This window comes from Macaca thibetana, chromosome 1, assembly GCF_024542745.1.
Source record: "Macaca thibetana thibetana isolate TM-01 chromosome 1, ASM2454274v1, whole genome shotgun sequence".
NCBI lineage: Eukaryota > Metazoa > Chordata > Mammalia > Primates > Cercopithecidae > Macaca > Macaca thibetana.
In genome coordinates this window covers 54,316,704-54,338,293 of record NC_065578.1, presented here as the reverse complement: position 1 = coordinate 54,338,293, position 21,590 = coordinate 54,316,704, and the positions used below count along the sequence as shown (strand labels likewise).

General features: G+C 37.8%; 1 protein-coding gene across 1 annotated transcript in view; it reads left to right on the top strand.

Moving 5' to 3' along the window:
• The window catches only part of USP24 (ubiquitin specific peptidase 24), a 149,537-nt gene that overhangs the window by 90,601 nt on the left and 37,346 nt on the right, over positions 1 to 21,590 (top strand). The window contains exons 36-42 of the mRNA XM_050803861.1: positions 568 to 723; positions 2,968 to 3,038; positions 3,729 to 3,889; positions 13,574 to 13,635; positions 16,459 to 16,650; positions 17,616 to 17,733; positions 20,177 to 20,321. Of these exons, the coding sequence (XP_050659818.1) occupies positions 568 to 723; positions 2,968 to 3,038; positions 3,729 to 3,889; positions 13,574 to 13,635; positions 16,459 to 16,650; positions 17,616 to 17,733; positions 20,177 to 20,321 (905 nt within the window). The remainder of the gene's footprint in view (positions 1 to 567; positions 724 to 2,967; positions 3,039 to 3,728; positions 3,890 to 13,573; positions 13,636 to 16,458; positions 16,651 to 17,615; positions 17,734 to 20,176; positions 20,322 to 21,590) is intronic.

Genomic DNA, 21,590 nt, shown 5'->3' with positions numbered 1-21,590 from the left:
ACCAATCATTGTGGCAATAATACAAATTCATTTAGAATTCTGTCCTGGAAAACAGTTCTTTTCTTCGTTTACCAGGTTATTTTTCATTAGGGCTTTTGAAAATATAGCTTTATTTCCCAGCTTTGTTTGGTCTTCTGCTCAATCTCTGTTTTAGAAATACCTCAATAATAAAGGAAGTTTTTAAAATTTTGACATACAGTAAAGCATGTGGAATTTTTAGGATTTTTGTGTGCATATAACCCATCTACATCAAGTTACAAGGTAGGAAACATTTCTCATATACTCTGGAGGGCTCCCTCAGGCCCACAGAATTGCACTATTCTCATTTCTGTCACCTGAAATTAGTTTTGCCTTGTGAACACATTTTTATTGCCTGCAAATGTGTTCTAAAGAAAAAGTAGTTAGAGTGTTTCAAATACAGTGTTAAGTCTCTCTTGCTTCTTGGACCTAAGTGCTTTCTTTAAGTATTTAATGTCACATGAGGATTCTGGAACATATAGTAAAAAGATTAAAATATTGCATAGTTCCTGTTGGATCCACAGTAAATTTCTGCTTACCTATTTTCAGGAAGCAATTGCAGCTCTGGAAGTGAAGGAGAACCGGTAGCCCTGCATGCAGGAATCTGTGTTCGACAACAGTCTGTATCCACCAAAGACTCGCTGATTGCGGGAGAGGCTTTGTCTCTTCTTGTTACGTGCCTACAGCTTCGGAGCCAGCAACTAGGTGTGCTGGAGGCTTGTTTGTGATTAATCTCTTTCAGGGAAAGGCCACGTTTCTGTTGGGAATTATTTACATTTCTTTATAGATAAGGTCCCATTAGTCAAAATGAAAAAGGCAGGAAGTTGGCATGTGGAGTAGCTAAGGATAATGCTAAAGTAGCTCATTCTGAAGAAATATTTACTGAGCACCTTCTGTATATGAGGTTCCACAGTTGCTGTCACCAGGGCAGTGTGTCTGCACGCCACGAGCTTGCTGTCTAGTTGAGGAATTCAAACAGCCCAAATTTACTAGTTTGTAAATTACAGAATTAGAATTGCATATCAATTCCTGATAATGACTCTAGTATTAAAAATTGTGTAACTGGGCCGGGCGCGGTGGCTCAAGCCTGTAATCCCAGCACTTTGGGAGGCCGAGACAGGTGGATCACGAGGTCAGGAGATCGAGACTATCCTGGCTAACACGGTGAAACCCCGTCTCTACTAAAAAATACAAAAAAAAAAAAAAAACTAGCCGGGCGAGGTAGCGGGCGCCTGTAGTCCCAGCTACTCGGGAGGCTGAGGCAGGAGAATGGCGTGAACCCGGGAGGCGGAGCTTGCAGTGAGCTGAGATCCGGCCACTGCACTCCAGCCTGGGCGACAGAGCGAGACTCCGTCTCAAAAAAAAAAAAAAAAAAAAAAAGATTTACCCTTTCATCTTTATTGTTGGCTTTGGTGAACGGGGACCATTACTAATCATTCTCTACCATGAGAGCACCCCAGGGCTCAGCTCCTCATCATCTCTTCTCTATCTCCATTCATTCCCTTGGTGATCTCGTGCAGTTTCACAGTTTTAAATTCCTCTATGTGTTGACAACACCTAAATTTGGGTCTGTGGCCTGTACCACTGTCCTGATATCTCCAGTTGGATATTAAATAGACATCCCAAACTTCTCATTTCCAGAACTGAGCTCCCCTAATCCTGCCCATATCACCCTAGAGTTTTCTCAACTTAAAAGCAGTTCTGTTCTTCCAGTTGCTCTGGCCAAAAACCTTGGCTTCATCTTTGATATGTTTTTTTTCACCCCCTACTTCTAATCTGTCAGCACATCCCCCTTCAAGCCCTCTCTAGATTCTACCCCTTAGCACCCCTTTCACTGTTGGTACCCTCTGAGCTGCCATTGCTTCCTACTTGGACTATAGCAAGAGTACCCTAACTCATCTCCCTGCTTCTGCCTTGCAGTTTATTCTTTACTCAGCAACCAGGGTGGACCTTCTTCATTTTAAGTCAGAGTGTGTCACTCCTCTTTCAAAGCCTTTCGGTGGCATCTCAGTTCACCGAGTAAAAGCCAGATCTTTACAAGGGGTGGACACAGTGTACCCTTGATACTTCTGTGCCTTTGCTTCTACTCTCCCTTTTACTCACTGTGTTTTGGCCACCCTGGGTTCCTTGCTGTTCCCCCAACAGCCAGCATACATTCCTTCCCTTGCACTGGCTGTTTGTTCTCTCTTTCCATTGTGCTTACTGAGACATTCCCCAACCACCTTTGAAAAAATTACAATGCTCCTCTTGCCCCAGCACTACCCAGACCCCTTACCTTATTTTTTTCCTGTATCATTTATCATTTTATAACATGCAAAATAATTACTTATTTATTGTGTTTATTGTCATTATCTCCTCCCCAACTACACTGAAAGCTCCATGAGGACAGAGACTTTTATTCATTTTGTTCCCTGATGAATCTCCAGCCCCCAAACACTGTCTGATGTGTAGTAGATTCTCAATAAATAAATATTCAGAAATGAAGTTTTAGCAACTCCACTTTTAAAAAGTGTACTAGTCCTACTCTTAGCTGTTTGATTTCGTTTAATTTTCCTAGAATTGTTTAACATAGAGATATTTTCAAATCAAGATGAAAAAATAACTTCCCTCCAAACTTTTATCTGTTATTATTTGTAAGTTTATTTTAGGGTATATTTTATAGTTTGCAACTATTGATAGTTTCTCAAGGCAAGACATTTATTCTGTAACTGGTATGTGCAAGGCATTGTGCTAAAATATGGGGCCCAAAAATAAGACATGGTTTCTTAAGTAACTTAGAATTTTACGGGGTAAATGGACAGGCATGAAAGCAGTTGTAAAAGGTTCTGAATTATTATATGTAAAAGAGATGAGCTTATGCTTAAGATGAGCTTAAGAAATTAATCAAAATTTGAAAATGCATTACCTAACTTGTTTCACACACCCACATCCCCCATTTCTTCTTCTTAGCATCTTTCTATAACTTGCCCTGTGTTGCTGATTTCATCATTGATATTCTGCTCGGATCACCAAGTGCTGAGGTGAGGATTTTTCATGTTACTTACAAAACTCCTTTGGTCCTGTTGTTCTGTGAGCTCTCTCAACTACCTGTGACATTGTTGGGAATACAGGAGTGGCATTGGGTGCTCTCAGGGAGTGTACAGAGGGGCTGCAGACCATGAAAGAAAAGTAACCATTTGGACTCTACTGCCTTTCCTTCTACTGTCTCCTCCATATGCCATCAAAAGTTATGAGACTAATGTTAGTAAGTTATTTTTGTTTATAACAATGTTACAACCAGTGTCTGACATCCATAACTGGCAAGGGCAGCTGGCATTAAGCATCCACATGTTGGTCAGACTCAGGAAAAATCAACCTCAACCCATAAACTTTCATTAGATTTTATAGTCCTGACATTCTTACATGACCTTGAGGATTAACTTAAACTTTCTTTTTTCTTATTTTCATTTACATTAAGTTATAAACCTATTGAGTAGAGTAAAATAGTAGAATAATTAGGGAAATCAGTTCCCAAACCACAGTGGGTTTTAATTAGCCTTAGTTTATTCAATGGAAACCTTACCATTAAAAACTGAAACACTCATACCTTTCTAGTATCCTTCAATAACTTGAGTGACTAAATAGGGTGGACTTTGGAAGAAAATCACTCTTGAGGTAGTCTCAACATGTTGATTCATGTCTGTCCTTTGCTGCTGATCATGTAATTTCAGATTCGCCGGGTTGCCTGTGATCAGCTGTACACTCTTAGTCAGACAGACACATCAGCGCATCCGGATGTGCAGAAGCCAAATCAGTTTCTTCTAGGCGTCATCCTCACGGCTCAGCTGCCTCTCTGGTCTCCAACTAGTATTATGAGAGGAGTCAATCAGAGGTATGTAATAAAAATGGAAAAGCTCACCTTATACAGAGAGAGGATAAGTGATAATTTGTGTGCTGCTCCCCTAAAGTCCACAGTGCATTATTGAGATGACTAGAATTTCTCCTTTCTTCTTCTGACATTTGGGTCCTGAAAGATGGCATTTGGATAGGAGAGTTAGAAGAAACACTACCAGGCCTTCTTCTCCATACCCCCAGGTCTCACTTCACCCTGTGTGATTCATCTACCCCAGAGAGAAAAAGGAGTTCACCTGATTGGTGAGAGCTTGCAATTACTGGAGCCCAGTCACTGTGTAAAGGTTATACTGATTCTCTCCCCTTGTGCATCACTTTTTCAGTGCAGATATCTCATAGCTCCATGTCTAGAGGTAGCCGGGGTATCCTCCTGGCTTGTTTTCTTGGTTTTATACATGCTTCAGTATGTAAGAGAGCTTGTAGTCCAGGCTCGTGAGATAACTGTTCTGCCTGCCCCATCTTACCTCTACAGGTGAGCCTGCATGCATGTGCTCCTCAGTCTAGTCCCAGGATAGGAGGTAGGGGTCTCACATTGACCTCAAGTTCATACGACTTTTTCTAACTTACCTTTACCACACAGCCCCTACCGTGGGGCTTATAAAGTGTCATGGAGATTTGTGAAGTCAATGTTTCCTTTCCTCGTTTATGTGCTTTATAAATTAGGTCCATCTCCAAAACTTTTGCATCATCCTAAACTGAAACACTATGCCCGTGAAGAAGTGATTAAATGAAAGACTGAAAAATTTGACTCCATAAAAATTACAATTTTCTATATAGGAAAAAAAATGCCTCAAAAGTCAATCACCAAACTGGGAAAATAAATCTGCAACATACATGACAGACAATAAGCTAATTAGAGAGAGAGAGAGATATATATATATAACTATTACAAATTATTAAGCAAAAGACCAGCAGCCAAGTTAAAAAGGGACAAAGAATGTAAACAGACTGTTCAAAGACATGTAGATTTTGTTTGAATTGCTAAATTTTTTTTATTGTGGTAAATATACATAACATAAAATTTACCATTTGAGGTGTACAGTTCTGTGACATTCAGTACATATACATTGTGATGCAACCATCACAACTGTCTATTTCCAAAACTCTTTATTCATCCTAAACTGAAACTCTCTACCCATTGAACAATAACTCCCTGTTCTCCCTCCACCATCCCACAGCAACCACCATTCTACTTTCTGTCTCTAAGGATTTGACGACTCTAGGTACCTCATATAAGTGGACCCATACAGTATTTGTCCTTATATGTCTGGCTTATTTCACTTAGCATAATATCCTTAAGGTTTATTCATGTTGTAGCATGAATTAGAATTTCCTTCCTTTTTAAGGCTGAATTATATATCATTGTATGTGTAAACAATATTGGTATATCCATCCATAGATGAACATTTGGGTGTTTCCACCTTTTGGCCTTTGTGAATGCAGCTACAAACATGGGTGTGCAAATATCTATGTGAATCACTGTTTTCAGTTCTTTTGGGTGTATACCCAGAAGTGGAATTGCTAGATCATTTAGTAATTGTGTGTTTGATTTCTTTGTGGAACCACCATACTGTTTTCCACAATGGCTGTACCATTTTACTTTCCCACCAGCAGTGTACAAGGATTCTCATCATTTCTCCGCATCTTAGCCAATGCTTATTGTTTTCTAGGATTTTTGTTTTTGTTTCGTTGTGTTTTTGATAGTAGCTATCCTAATGCATGCGAATTGGCATCTGTGGTTTCAGTTTGCATTTCCTTGATAACTAATGTTGAGCGTCTTATCTTGTACTTGTTGGCTATTTGTATATCTTCTTTGGAGAAACATCTATTTTAAGACCTTTGCTCATTTTTAAATTGGATTATTTGTTGTGGAATTCTTTATATATCCTGAATATTGATCCCTTGTCAGATAATACGATATGCAGATATTTTCTCCCAATCTGTGGGTTGTCTTTTAGCTCTCTTGATGGTGTCCTATGTATGTATTTTGTCTTCAGTTGCCTGGAAATTATGGCCAAATCCTATGTTACGAAGTTTTCCCCATTTTCTTCTAAGGGTTTTATAGTTTTAGTTCTTACATTTAGGTATTTGATTCATTTCGAGTTTAGTTTTGCATATGGTGTAAGGTAAGGGTCTGACTTCATTCATTCTTTTCCATGTGAATATCCAGTTTTCCCAGTGCTGCTTTTTAAAAATACTATCCTTTCCCCATTGAATGGTTTTGGTGCCCTTGATGAAAATCAGGACCATATGTTTGAGTTCTGTATTGCTATTCCATTGGTCTATATGTCTGTCTTTATACCAGTATAACACTGTTTTGATTACCATAGTATTGTACTAAGTTTGAAATCAGGAAGTATGAGTCTTTCAACCTTGTTCCTCTTTTTCAGGATTGATTTGGCTACTTGGAGAGTCCATGTGAATTTTAGAATGGGTTTTTCTGTTTTTGCAAATGTCTTTGGGATTTTCATAGAGATTTCATTGAACCTGTAGGTGACTTTGAATAGTAATGACATCTTAACAAGATTTTGTCTTTCAATCCTTGAACACAAGATGTCTTTTCATTATGTCATCTTTAATTTCTTTCAGCAATGTTTGTAGTTTTCACTGTACAAGTCTTTGGTTTCCTTAAGTTGGTTCCTAAGTATTTTACTGTTTTTGATGCTATTGTAGGTGGAATTGTTGATTTCTTTTTCAGTTTGTTCATTGTCAGTGTAAGAAACACAACTGATTTTTGTGTTGATTTTGTATGCTGCAACTTCGCTGAATTTATTAGTTCTAACAGTTTCTTTTGCAGAAACTTTAGGGCTTTCCATATATAGTAACATGTCATCTGCTAACAGATAATTTTACTCCCTTTTCAATTTGGATGTCTTTTATTTCTTTTTCTTGCCTAATTGCTCTGGCTGAAACCTTCAACACTATGTTGAATAGAAGTGGTAAAAGTGGGCATCCTTGTTTCTGCTGTTAGGATAAATACTTTCAGTCATTCAGCATTGAGTATGTTAGCTGTGGGTTTTTCATATCTGACTTTATTATGTTGAGGTAGTTCCCTTCTATTTGTAGTTTGTTAAGTGTTTTTAACATGAAAATGGGTTAAATTTTATCAAATGCTTTTTCTGCTTTGATTGAAATAATCATGTAGGTCTTTTTCTTTCTTTCCCTTAATATGGGATTACATTGATTTTTGTACCCTGGACCATACTTGAATTCCAGGAGTCAATCCCACTTGTTCATGGGGTGTAATCCTTTAAATGCACTGCTTTGGTTTGATAGTATTTTGTTCAGGATTTTTGCATTAGCATTCATAAAGGATATTGGTCTGTAGTTTTCTTGTGGTGTCTTTTTCTCACTTTTGTGTCAGGGTAATACTGGTGTCATAGAATGAGTTAGGAAATGTTACCTCCTCTTCAGTTTTTTGAAAGAGCTTGAGAAGACTTGGTGGTAATTCTTTAAATATTTGGTAGAATTCACCAGTGAAGCCATCTGGTCCAGGGTTTTTCTTTGTTGGGAGTTTTTGGTTTTTTTTTTTTTTTTTTTTTGGATTACCAATTCAGTCTCCTTGCTGAATAGATTTGTTTACCTTTTCTGTTTCTTCTGATTCAATCATGGTAGGTTTTGTGTTTCTAGGAATTTGTCCACTTCATCTAGGTTAATTTGTTGGCATACAGTTGCTTATGGTACTCTCTTATATCCTGTTCATTTCTATAAAATTGGTAGTTACGTACCCACTTCCATTTCTGAGTTTAGTAATTTGATCCTTCTGCCTTTTTTGTCTTAGTCTACCTAAAGATTTGTTGGTTTTGTTGATCTTTTCAAAGAGCCAACTTTTGATTTCACTGATTTTTTTTTTCTTTTTGGTATTTTTTTTATCATTCTTTATTTCCACTCTAATCTTTACTCATTTCTTTCCTTCTACTAGCTTTAAGTTTGGTTTGTTCTTCTTTTTCTAGTTCCTTAGGTGTAAAGTTAGGTTGTCAGTTGGATCCTTTTCTTGTTTTTAATGTAAGCATTTATTTTAATTATACTTTAAGTTCTGGGATAAATGTGCAGAACATGCAGGTTTGTTACATAGGTATACACATGCCATAGTGGTTTGCTGCACCCATCAACCCGTCATCTACATTAGGTATTTCTCTTAATGCTGTCCCTCCCCTAGCCCGCCACCACTGCCCCCAGTAGGCCCCGGTGTGTGGTGTTCCCCTCCCTGTGTCATGTGTTCTCATTGTTCAGCTCCCACTTATGAGTGAGAATATGCAGTGCTTGGTTTTCTGTTCTTGTGTTAGTTTGCTGAGACTGATGGTTTCCAGCTTCATCTGTGTCACTGCAAAGGACATGAACTCATCCCTTTTTATGGCCACATAGTGTTCCATGGTGTATATGTGCCACATTTTCTTTATCCAGTCTATCATTGATGGGCATTTGGGTTGGTTCCAAGTCTTTGCTATTGTGAACAGTGCCTCAGTAACCACACGTGTGTATGTGTCTTTATAGTAAAATTATTTATAATCCTTTGGGTATATATCCAGTAATGGGGTTGCTGGGTCAAATGGTATTTCTAGTTCTAGATCCTTAAGGAATTGCCACACTGTCTCCACAATGGTTGAACTAATTTACACTCCCACCAACAGTGTAAAAGTGTTTCTCTACATCCTCTCCAGCATCTGTTGTTTCCTGATTTTTAATGATCGCCATTCTAACTGATGTGAGATGGTATCTCATTGCAGTTTTGATTTGCATTTCTCTGCAGTGATGATGAGCTTTTTTTCATGTTTGTTGACCACTTCTTTTGAGAAATATCTATTCATATCCTTTGCCCACTTTTAGATGGAGTTGTTTTATTCTTGTAAGTTTGTTTAAGTTCTTTGTAGATTCTGGATATTAGCCCTTTGTCAGATGGATAGACTGCAAAAATGTTCTCCCATTCTGTAGGTTGCCTGTTCATTCTGATGATAGTTTCTTTTGCTGTGCAGAAACTCTTTTGTTTAATTATATCCCGTTTGTCAGTTTTGGCTTTTGTTGCCATTGCTTTTGGTGTTTTAGTAATGAAGTCCTTGCCCATGCCTGTGTCCTGAATGGTATTGCCTAGGTTTTCTTCTAGAGTTTTTATGGTTTTAGGTCTTACGTTTAAGTCTTTAATCCATCTTGAGCTAATTTTTGTATAAGGTGTAAGGAAGGGGCCGAGTTTCAGTTTTCAGCATAGAGCTAGTCAGTTTTCCCAACACCATTTATTAAATAGGGAATCATTTCCCCATTGCTTATTTTTGTCAGGTTTGTCAAAGATCAGATGGTTGTAGTAGATGTGTGGCGTTATTTTTGAGGCCTCTGTTCTCTTCCATTCGTTTATAAATCTGTGTTGGTACAGTACCATGCTGTTTTGATTGCTGTAGCCTTTTGGTGTAGTTTGAAGTCAGGTAGCATGATGCCTTCAGCTTTGTTCTTTTTGCTTAGGATTGTCTTGGCTATACAGGTTCTTTTTTGGTTCCATATGAAATTTAAAGTAGTTTTCTCTAATTCTGTGAAGAAAATCAGTGGTAGCTTGATAGGGATAGCATTGAATCTATAAATTACTTTGGGCAGTATGGCCATTTTCACAATATTGATTATTCCTATGCACGAGCATGGAATGTTTTTCCATTTGTTTGCGTCCTCTCTTATTTCCTGAGCAGTGGTTTGTAGTTCTCCTTGAAAAAGTCCTTCATATGCCTTGTAAGTTGTATTCCTAGGTATTTTATTCTGTTTGTAGTAATTGTGAATGGGAGTTCACTCATGATTTGGCTCTCTGTTTGTCTGTTATTGGTGTGTAGGAATGCTTGTGATTTTTGCACATTGATTTTGTATCCTGAGACTTTGCTGAAGTTGCTTATCAGCTTAAGGAGATTTTGGTCCAAGAGCAGATGGGGTTTTCTAAATATAGAATCATGTCATCTGCAGACAGAGACAATTTGACTTCCTGTCTTCCTATTTGAATACCCTTTATTTCTTTCTCTTGCCTGATTGCCCTGGCCAGAACTTCCAATACTATGTTAAAGAAGAGTGGTGAGAGAGGTCATCCTTGTCTTGTGCCAGTTTTCAAAGGGAATGCTTCCAACTTTTGCCCATTCAGTACGATATTGGCTATGGGTTTGTCATAAATAGCTCTTACTATATTTGAGATACGTTCCATCAATACCTAGTTTATTGCATATGTTAAACCAGCCTTGCTTCCCAGGGATGAAGCCGACTTGATCGTGGTGGATAGCTTTTTGATGTGCTGCTGGATTCAGTTTGCCAGTATTTTATTGAGGATTTTCACATCAATGTCATCAGGGATATTGGCCCGAAATTTTCTTTTTTTGTTGTGTCTCTGCCAGGTTTTGGTATCAGGATGATGCTGGCCTCATAAAATGAGTTAGGGAGGAGTCCCTCTTTTTCTCTTGTTTGGAATAGTTTCAGAAGGAATGGTACCAGCTCCTCTTTGTACGTCTGGTAGAATTCAGCTGTGAATCCTTCTGGTCCTGGGCTTTTTTTTTGGTTGGTAGGCTTTGGTTGAGGCATACCAAATTGAGGTTGGTATCCCTCAATTTCAGAACTTGTTATTGGTCTATTCAGGGATTCAACTTTTTCTTGGTTTAGTCTTGGGAGGGTGTATGTGTTTAGGAATTTATCCATTTCTTCTAGATTTTCTAGTTTATTTACATAGAGGTGTTTATAGTATTCTCTGATGGTAGTTTGTATTTCTGTGGGATCAGTGGCGATATATCCTTTATCATTTTTTGTTGTGTCTATTTGATTCTTCTCTCTTTTCTTCTTAATCTGGCTAGTGGTCTAGGAATATTTACCAAGCAAATGGAAAGCAAAAAAAAAAAAAGCAGGGGTTGCAATCCTAGTCTCTGATAAAACAGACTTTCAACCAACAAAGGTCAGAAAAAGACAAAGAAGGACATTACACAGTGGTAAAGAGATCAATGCAACAAAAAGAGCTAACTATCCTAGATATATATGCACCCAATACAAGAGCACCCAGATTCATAAAGCAAGTTCTTAGAGACCTACAAAGAGACTTAGACTCCCACACAATAATAGTAGGAGACTTGAACACCCCACTGTCAGTATTAGATCAATGAGACAGAAAATTAATAAGAATATTCAGGACTTGAACTCAGCTCTGGACCAAGCAGACCTAATAGACATCTACAGAACTCTCCACCCCAAATCAACAGAATATACATTCTTTTCAGCACCACATTGCACTTGTTCTAAAATTGACCACATAATTGGAAGTAAAACACTCCTCAGCAGAAGAATGGAAATTGTAACAATCTCTCAGACCACAGTGCAATCAAATTAGAACTCAGGATTGAGAAACTCACTCAAAATCGCACAACTACATGGAAACTGAAACTGCTCCTGAATGACTACTGGGTAAATAATGAAATTAAGGCAGAAATAAATAAGTTCTGTGAAACCAATGAGAACAAAGACACAACGTACCAGAATCTCTGGGACACAGCTAAAGCAGTGTTTAGAGGCAAATTTATAGCACTAAATGCCCACAGGAGAAAGCAGGAAAGATCTAAAATCAACACCCTAACATCACAGTTAAAAGAACTAGAGAAGCAAGAGCAAACAAATTCAGAAGCTAGCAGAAGACAAGAAATAACTAAGATCAGAGCAGAACTGAAGAAGACAGTGACATGAAGAACTTTTCAAAAAATCAGTGATTCAAGGAGCTGATTTTTTGAAAAGATTAACGAAATGTAAGCATTTATAGCTATGAATTTCCATCTCATAACACTTTTGATATTTCCCATAATTTTTGGCAAGTTGTATTTTTGTTTTCATTTGTCTTAATATATTTTCTAATTTCCCTTCTGGTTTCTTTGATCCATTCTTGACTTTTTTTTAATACCTCTGTTTTCTAGATACAATATGTATAATCTATAGAATTTCTCAAATTTAGTTATAATTTTATCTGTTGTTTGCAAGTCTTTATTACAGGATTAAATGTGTGTATAAACACTTGTTATATTCTCATTCACTTTCTAATATACGGAGATTTCTGGCCCCCATATCCAGGCTTCTACATAAATATTATTTTGAAACATTTAACCTTCTGTTTTAACATTCCAAATGTCTAAGAAAGAAGTCAACATTTTGGTTTCTGAGATAAGGTCATTGTGAGTGACTTAGAAATGTTAAAAATTCAGCCAAAACTTAAAAATTATGTTATAGTTTACCATCAAGATTTAAGCTGAATTAGACATTAGCTGTATATTTCTGGTAATAAAAAATAATTCTTTAGTGATATTTCAGAGAATGGCTTCCCCCAGTAAACATATGAATTAAAAGCTGTAGAAATTTCTTCTTTTGTCTTTGTATACTTTTTACTTTAGAATTCCAACTTTTCCTGGTTAAAATTTTTCTAAACAGACGAACTTTTTATTTGAAAGACAAATGATTCTTCAGTATAAATGTTTAAGCCATTTTTTAAGAAGTTAAAGCTATTGTGCTTATACTTGTAAGCCAGTTTACTTAAGTACATGTTAATTTTTTATTTAATATTAAGTTCCTCTAAGTTTTACGAAAGAAGCAGAAAGCATTAGACGAGAATTTTAACATACACTCTTAAAGAATCCTTAAAAATATGTTGAAGGTAGAGCTTTTTAATTTCACATCAAACTGAATCTTTAATTATATGTTTGCATAATTTAAAAAATTACGTCTCACAGCTTTTTTTAATGCCCAAGTTTGGTACATATTTTCTCCCTCAGTAGTATGATGATGATAGTTGCATGCTAAATACCAGGAAAAAAAAAACCAGTATGGTGATAATAATAGCAGTTACCATGGGCCAAGTATATGCCACACAGCATACTAAACTGCTTATGTATGTTTTTCTTTTAATCCTCAGACTGGCCTAATGAGTTTGGCAGTTTTATTGTCTTCATTTTTTATAACTATAATTCTTGGTTCATTATATATTCTCCTCATTAGTTTGTGCTTGAACCTTTTCTACATGTTTGTGTATATGCATCTGTTTTTTATTTCCAATACTATAGTAAGCGTTTTAGAAGTTACAATACTAAAAGTTAAAAGTGTAATAGTTGTCCATGGGACATCCAGCTGCTATAAGTACGGGAGCCAGGTTTAAAACCCATTTGTGTCTGATTCTAAAACCTGTGCTGTTCACTACTATAATTGCAGAAAAAGCTGCTTTGATCATCCTCTGTAAAATAGTTTCCCTGTGTCTTTCTCTTCTTACTCTGCTCTATTTTTCTTCTTAGTGCATATTACCACTTGACAAATGTGTATATTTCTGATTTGTTGTTTGTCTCCCTTCTTAATTTCACTGATCTCCCAAAACAGTTCCAGGCATTTGTAGGTGCTTAGCAGATACAGGTTGAAATGTAAATGAATGAAATGAGTGTATTATGTATGCAGTCAGTACATTTATTATTTTGAGATGTGATAGATTTAATGTTTCCCTCTCTTTACACTGTTATTTCTATTACTATATTTGCATTAGTAAAATCAATATACTTCTTGCTAACATATAGAATTTGAATTAATATGAAAGTGGTATGCTTATGAAACTTGTTTTATGAACTTGTTCTTACAAGGAAAATGCTTTTTATTTTCAAATCAGCCTCTTATTAGTAACTGAAACCTTTCTGTTTTTTAGACTGTTATCTCAGTGTATGGAGTATTTTGATTTGAGATGCCAGTTATTAGATGATCTGACAAGTAAGTAAATGACTAATATGTAGGGGAGAGGGACTGGGGAAGAGTAGAAGAGAAAGTCACATGGACATTTCTAAGTATAATTTACATATCTCAGGTGTAAATAAAATTACAGTTATTGTTTGAAGTTGAACCTTGTTTTCTTGAAAATAGCGTATAAACCTATGTACCAGTGAGCTCTTCTTCTGTTACATAACCAGTCATTAATGAATTGAGAAAATTTGTTGATTTTTAAATTGTCTAAGGCTCATATTTTAATTACACTGATACAAAACTATTATGAAGGGTCTTTCTCTCCAGTGTAGTCTGTTATAATTTTAAAGGTTGATTGTCGAAGGAAAGAGGGACTCTTTATTGCAGCATGTTGATAGTGTTAGAAGTCAGTTCATTAGTGTTACTTGTAAAGTATCACGGTTAGAAATTCTTTTGTTAGTGTGCTTAGATTTTAATTGTACTTACCCTTAAATAATGCAAATGTATGTTGCAATGCTCTGTGTAAATTTTAGTTCAGATCAAGAGTTTGTTCTCCACTCTTTACAGAGAATTTGCTTCAGCTTACAGGAAATTAATAAAATAAAAATCAGGATCCACAAAAATAGCAATTGGTAAAGAACGTCAAGGCCAGGAGGAAAAAAAATACCTCAGAATTAATTTGTGAGGTTCCTGAAAGCCAGAAGTAAAAAGAAAACAGCATATGGTTAGTTGTTCAGCATATGGTTAGAATGCCCTGTAAGAAGAAATAGAATAGTTTCTCAAAAGAAGCAAATCTCTTTCCCAGCACCTAAGTCTAAAAGAAATTTCATACAAAGGCCATCATGTAATGGACACATAAAGACAGTGACTAATAATCCTCAACAACATTTCTATGGTGGCAGATGCCTTCATCAGTTTCGTAAGTGTCTGTCAAAAACAGGAGGTGGCTGGGTGCAGTGGCTCATGCCTGTAATCATGGTACCTTGGGAGGCCAAGGCGGGCAGATCACTTGAGATCAGGAGTTTCAGACCAGCCTGGCCGACATGGTGAAACCTTGTGTCTACCAAAAACACAAAAATCAGCCGGGCGTGGTGGCGTGTGTCTGTAATCCCAGCTGCTTGGGAGGCTGAAGCAGGAGAATCGCTTGAACCCGGGAGGTAGAGGTTGCAATGAGCCGAGATTGCACCACTGCACTCCAGCCTGGGTGACAGAGCAAGACAAAGTCTCCAAAAAATAAAAAAGAAAAACAGGCCACATTGCTCTGAGCAATGCAGTGGAATTGGTTTCGTGAAGAGGGAGTTAATACAGTGTGAGAGTGTGTCTTGATTCAGAGAGAAGGATCTGTTGGATCTAGCGAAGTGGGTGGACTACATGTCCATCTGACAGTCTCACGTAACACTGGTTTTCACCCAGGCTCCCAGGGAAAGCTGACCAGCAGCCATCCAGGCTTTGCTTTCTGCTCTGCAGCAAGGACAGGAATCATGAGTTGGCTACACACATGCAACTTTGAAATGAATGAATGAGTTTTTATTGTAGACCTTCCCTGTGTTGTTGAGTGATAAATGAGGGACCCAGGATCTCTTGTTAAGATCTTGGGAGGTGAGGGGAATTAATTCTCAGGTAATAACATGTCTTGAAACAAACAATATTTGCCATTTCTGGAGTGTTTTCCATAAGCCAGTGCCTACACTAGCACTAAGCCAGTGCCTACACAGTGCCGACACAGCACCCTGCCGTGTAGGTGCTGGTCTCTTTGCATAAATAAGGAAAGAAGATCACACAGTAAGTGGTAGACATAGGGTTTGTATCTGGTCCCAGTCCAGCTCTGACTGACCCTAAAGCGTCCTTCACTTCACTGTGTGGAGACCCTGCTTGCTTCTCACTAGTACAGTGGAAGAAGAGCATAATCACTCTTCCTCTCCTCCCCAGTCTCAATTTCCAATGTGAAATTGTGCTTTAAGTCCTTGTTTGAAGGGGCAAGTGAAATACATAATACAAAAGAACAGAGTAGTTCTCAGGAGTTTGGCACATTGTTTAGAAACCTGGACTCTGGCAGCTGTACTTCTGACCTCATTGTCCTTTGCTGAACTCAGCCCTCCCTTGGTTCAGGTAATACTGCAGGAGTGTTGATTCTCCTCGTACTCTTCTACCCCTTCTTTCTCTAGAAGATTTTGTTTCCTAGGACTTCTGCTACCCCCCACCAAACCAGGAGCTCCTTCAGAGCGGGATTTGTCTCCCTCATCTTACAGCCTCAGCATGTGGCACAGTGACCTGCACAGAGGAGGCAACCAATAAGTAGTTTATGAATGAGGGTGCCTTCATTCCCTGTGGGCAGCAGCTGTCGCCTACTATTTGTTAATGACAGTTTTGTGGGGTTTTTTGTTTGTTTGTTTTGTTTATTTTTTGAGACAGAGTCTTGCTGTTTTCACCCAGGCTGGAGTGCAGTGGCATGATCTCAGCTCACTGCAACCTCTGCTTCCTGAGTTCAAGCAATTCTCCTGCCCCAGCCTCCTGAGTAGCTGGGACTACAGACACGCACCACCATGCCCTTCTAATTTTTGTATTTTTAGTAGAGACGGGGTTTCACCATGCTGGCCAGGCTGGTCTCGAACTCCTGACCTCGTGAACCGCCCACCTCAGCCTCCCAAAGTGCTGGGATTACAGATGTGAGCCAGCAGCCCCGGCCTTAATGATAGTTTTTTTAAGATCTATGAAATAAAAAATCGGGGCTTGACTTTGCTTACTTCAATTCAAGACTTTGACTGCTTGACGTTGCTTACTTTAGTTCAAGACTTTGACTCCATAAAGGGAAATTCTTCTTAGTTTGTAATGGATTTTTTTTTTCCTTCTTAGCTTCAGAAATGGAGCAGTTAAGGATCAGCCCAGCTACCATGCTTGAAGATGAGATTACTTGGCTGGATAACTTTGAACCTAATCGCACAGCTGAATGTGAGACCAGTGAAGCAGACAACATCTTACTGGCAGGGCACTTACGCCTCATCAAGACCCTTCTTTCACTCTGTGGGGCAGAAAAGGAAATGCTTGGTAATTATTGCTTCATCTTATATGGCAGATTCTTCAGTGCTCAGTTATTGCCAGTGTGTGTAATTGGGAAAATAAGATAGATGCCAAGTGTTCCATGGAAAATTGACCCTTCACACAGTAGGAAATTGTCTGTTATTTTAGTGGCTAACAAATTTAAGGTGTACTTTACCCGTGTCATTAAACAACATAGAGAATGTTATAGCGTTCAAAATAGCTGGATCACATAACTTCCTAATACCAAATAAGAATTATAATTCAAAGTAGATTTTTCTCTTTTTGCTGTTAGATACTTTATAATACATAATTTACTGTCTGTCTTCTCTTAAGGGGGATTCTCATCTGAGGAGGCAGCCCCTAACCACCCCTGCCCTCCAGTGGTGGGGTGCATATGAGGTTCTCCTAGGGTGCACATGTAATTTGTAAAAGATTATTCAGTATTATAAATTGTATTCAGAAGACAAATGAAAAATTAACTCTTTTATAACACAAACCAAGCTTTACAAAATATTCTCAGCTACTGGGAATATATAGAAAAGAGTGATTCTTAACCAGAGAGAGAAAGACATATCATTTTAAACTAAAGAGGCAAGATTTTAAAAGTTTCAGGAACCCTTATGTGGACTCCCCTATGCCCAGAGTAAAAACTATTCACTCAAACCATTCTGCCTTGTGGTGTTCTTGGCACTTGTGTTTCTAAAGTGAAAGCTTGACTCCTTTCACTGTATTGTAAGCCCATAAAGGAAAGCACCCTCACCTACCTATCTTTGTATTCTGTGCCCTTTGTATTCTACCCCACGAGCTTTGCCATGTCGTAAGTTCTCAAAAAATAAACATTAAATTAAACTAAATGCCCTGCTTTTGGCTAGCCTCAGGTACCTTTGCTGCTCTGATAAGAAAGCGCAAGATAGGATCTTTGAATTAAAATATATGTTCATCTTCAACATGAATATTATGCTCTATTCCAGGTTCATCACTCATTAAACCATTGTTAGATGACTTCCTTTTCCGAGCTTCTAGAATTATTTTAAATAGTCATTCTCCAGCTGGCAGTGCCGCCATCAGTCAACAGGACTTTCATCCAAAGTATGGAAAATGCACGTTGTGTTCAGTTTTGGTAAAAATTCTAATTTGAAACTTCAGTCCCAAAAGATTTTGTTAACTTGGAGTTTGTCTTCCATCCGTGAGTCTGTATATCCTATGTTATCCACTAAATGAAGAAATGCATGTGAAGGGGCTTAGCGTCAAGCCTGCCTGGCACATAGTAAGCATGGAGCAAGTGTGCTGGCACCATTATTATCATCAGAATGGAAGAACAAATAAAATGTGGCTAACTTGGTCAGTAACAAATTCCAAGAGAAATGAAGGTTATAAGAATTATGTCCAAAGTACAAGTAAATAGACTCTGGGTACAATCTTGAAGGTTTCTCAGGAGAAAACGATAGGTGCTTTAGTGCATGAACCTTGTCGTTTGCTGAGTGCTGGCTGTGTTCTGTTAACTACAACTGCTCATGATTTATTGCAGGAGTAATTTTGGAATCAAATTTTGTATTAGTTTTATGGATACAAATTTGAAATATCTCTTTGTAATGTTGACCCTACTAGAGTGGTATTTATACTCTTGCGGGTAGGAAGAGGCAGAGCTACAAGCTGCTATTTCATTTGCTCCAAATCTAACTAACTTTGTTCCTTTCTTGTGAAAACCAGAGTTAATTGAGTAATCCTGAAGAAACTGATTTGCTATTTATAGTGAAAAGGGTTCCTGTACAATATCAGTGGTTATTGAAATGGACAAGGCATAATAAATAGTATTTTGTGGAATCCTAAGAGGTATCTTATCATGTATAAATATTTCTTTTTTTTTTTTTTTTTTTTTTTTTGAGGCAGAGTCTCGCTCTGTCGCCCAGGCCGGAGTGCAGTGGCGCGATCTCAGCTCACTGCAAGCTCCGCCTCCCGGGTTCCCGCCATTCTCCTGCCTCAGCCTCCCGAGTAACTGGGACTACAGGCGCCGCCACCACGCCCGGCTAATTTTTTTGTATTTTTAGTGGAGACGGGGTTTCATTGTGTTAGCCAGGATGGTCTCGATCTCCTGACCTCGTGATCCGCCCGTCTCGGCCTCCCAAAGTGCTGGGATTACAGGCTTGAGCCACCGCGCCCGGCCATTATTTCTTTACGTAAAGTTGCCTCATTAGCAAAATCTGTTTTAGGTAAGAAAAAAAAGCAAAACCCTTCATTAGAACTCTTGGGGTGTTCCTCAGGCTGTGACTCCCATCCTCATTGCTATCCCAGCCCTGTTTTGGAAGATTTGGTGCTAGGTCTATGAGCATCTTTTATTAAAGCAGCAGAAACAAGTGAATATTTTAATTTTCAGTAAACACAAAAGACATTTCTTTAGCAGTTTTATTATTAATAAAAGCAGTTCCTCCATAAATGAAGAAGGAAGGAGTGTTTTTATAAAAATCATATACAGTGCCTTGACTAAAAAACGAAGTATTTGTTCATCCCTCCCCATTGTACTGAATGGTGTTGATTTATCACAGTAACTCCCAGTCTTTTCCCACCAAAACCTTCAAGGAAGAAAGAGATTTAAAATACACAGAAACTCTTTTCAGAAGTAATGCTATTTTGTATCACAGTAACAAAGCAACTTTTAATGTTTAACCTGTGTAAATGGCACCTCCCTATTCTTTTCTTACTGTCCTTTGCAACCCTGAAGTTCAGATAAGAAGCAAAGGACAGTGCCAGCTCCATGGCCATTGTCCTCAGTGCCTGGTGTTGTGCTGGTCTAAAAGCCTCATAATCCCCCCCCCTTAAATGCCTCCTACACTCCCTGAGTGTTTCACCCAGAGGTTGGCATCCTCTTTTCTGTGTATCCTTCTTAACCAGTGATCCCTCAGTAATGCAAGGTTAGCATTGGTTAAAGTGAGATATAATTGTCCGTCCCCAAAGTGATTTCTACTACAAGGCAGGCAGTGTAGAAAGCCTTTGATTTCATGCAGAATGCTTGCTAGTTATCTTTTGTGTCACTTTAAACGAATTGATTTGACAAGCTGTATTTCCGTTTCCATTTTTTCATAGAAAGTTCACATAAAATGTTTACGGCTATCTATTCTGGTTTTTACAGCCTTCTTTTGCTGCCAGTTATATATTCAGATCTTAGGATGACAGCGATAAAATCTTTCTACATACCTATTTTATTTGAAAGACAGTTATTCCCATGTCATCTTTATTACAGAGTTCTCTTTACTCTTTCTCCTCCATTCTTGCTGATCCATTCATTAGATAAGACTCCTCTGATCATAAGTGAAAGAATTTTGCTACTTTATCATCAGGCCAAGAAGATAGTTATTAATTCCTTCTGTATTCATGACCTCTAGATTACTAGATGTCTGGGGTTAGACCTGACTTAAGTATGTTTATCCTCAAATTGGACAAATTGGAGCTCTTCTAATTCCAACTGTTGTTTTAGTTTAATGAGTAATTTAAGTAGACTATTCATTGTTGAAATTGACTTGTGTCTTGTTTGTAGGTGTAGTACAGCGAATAGCCGATTGGCAGCCTATGAAGTCCTTGTGATGTTGGCTGATAGTTCACCTTCAAATCTTCAAATTATTATAAAAGAACTGCTTTCTATGCATCACCAACCTGACCCTGCTCTTACCAAGGAGTTTGATGTAGGTTTTCTAGACCTTGATGAACTTAATTTTTTTAGAATGATCTCTTAAACGTATAATTTTAAGACTGTATTTGCATTCTGCTGACCACAAAGAAAGTCAGTATTATTATTTTGCTTACTGTGTTCACATACTCAAATCAAGTATAAGCTATAGTATCACTCTAATATACTGAATATATTGTGAAATAGTATCCTTTTAATTAAAGAGGGAGAGACATTTTCAAGTTGCTTGGTAGTTATTCTAACTATTTTAGAATAACTACCAAGTAAATAAGTAAAAAGTAGCATTCCAGCCTATTTTTTGAGCAACTTTATGCTGGGCATAGGCCAGACCCTAGAGATACAAGTCAAGTAGACACTGGCAGTCAAGTCACAGTACAGCCTATGTTCAGTTAAATTCAATGAAGATTTATTGAGATTAGTATGTGCTAAGAGGCATATTTGGCTTTTGGAGCTCAAAAATGGAAATAGGATCCTAGCCCTCAAGCAGGTCAGTGTATAGTGAAAGAGGCCCATAAGCAGATAATTTCAGTATAATGTGATACGATACAAGATAGAGGTATGTCCGGAATGCTCTACTAACACAGAGAGGCACTTTACCACCAGCTCAGAAGGCTTCTTAGAGGAGATGAAACTTAAAATAGGGCCGTAAAAACTAGTGAGCCCGGTGAAGCAAGGTGGGAAGGTCATTCCATTCCAGTAATGCGAAGAATATGAACAAAGCTATGGAGCCATGAAATAGCTTAGTGTATGTTGGGATCTGCGAGAGGGAAGTATATTGCAGGTCCACTGGAGTACCAGACCAGAAATGGGAGGATGCTTTCAAAGCTGCCTTTTGTGTTCTCTAACATCACAGAAAACCAGACTTACCCTCTAGATGCCTGAGTTAAGTATTACAGAACAGAGGGGTTAGGTAGGAAAGGAAGTGGGGACAGATGTCCTAAATAGAGGGAATAGCACTTGGCAAAGACTTAGAAGTGTGGGCTGTCATAAATTGGAAATGGTTTTGATTGATCAAAATGGGTTTATAATGCTTTAGTTTGTAGGTTATGTGTTACTTTATATGCATTTATTTAATCAGATTTTTGAACTTTTTATGTTTTTCCTTACGCATAATGAAGGCAATATCTGTGTTAGATATTTATATTTTTAACACTGTTATAAACCAGTTTTTTTTAATCTATGCTTTGGACTACAAATAAATTTCGGTGTTAATTAGGTCTTAGAAATAATCCTGCTCTAAGTTTATGTCTGATGTTATTGAAGA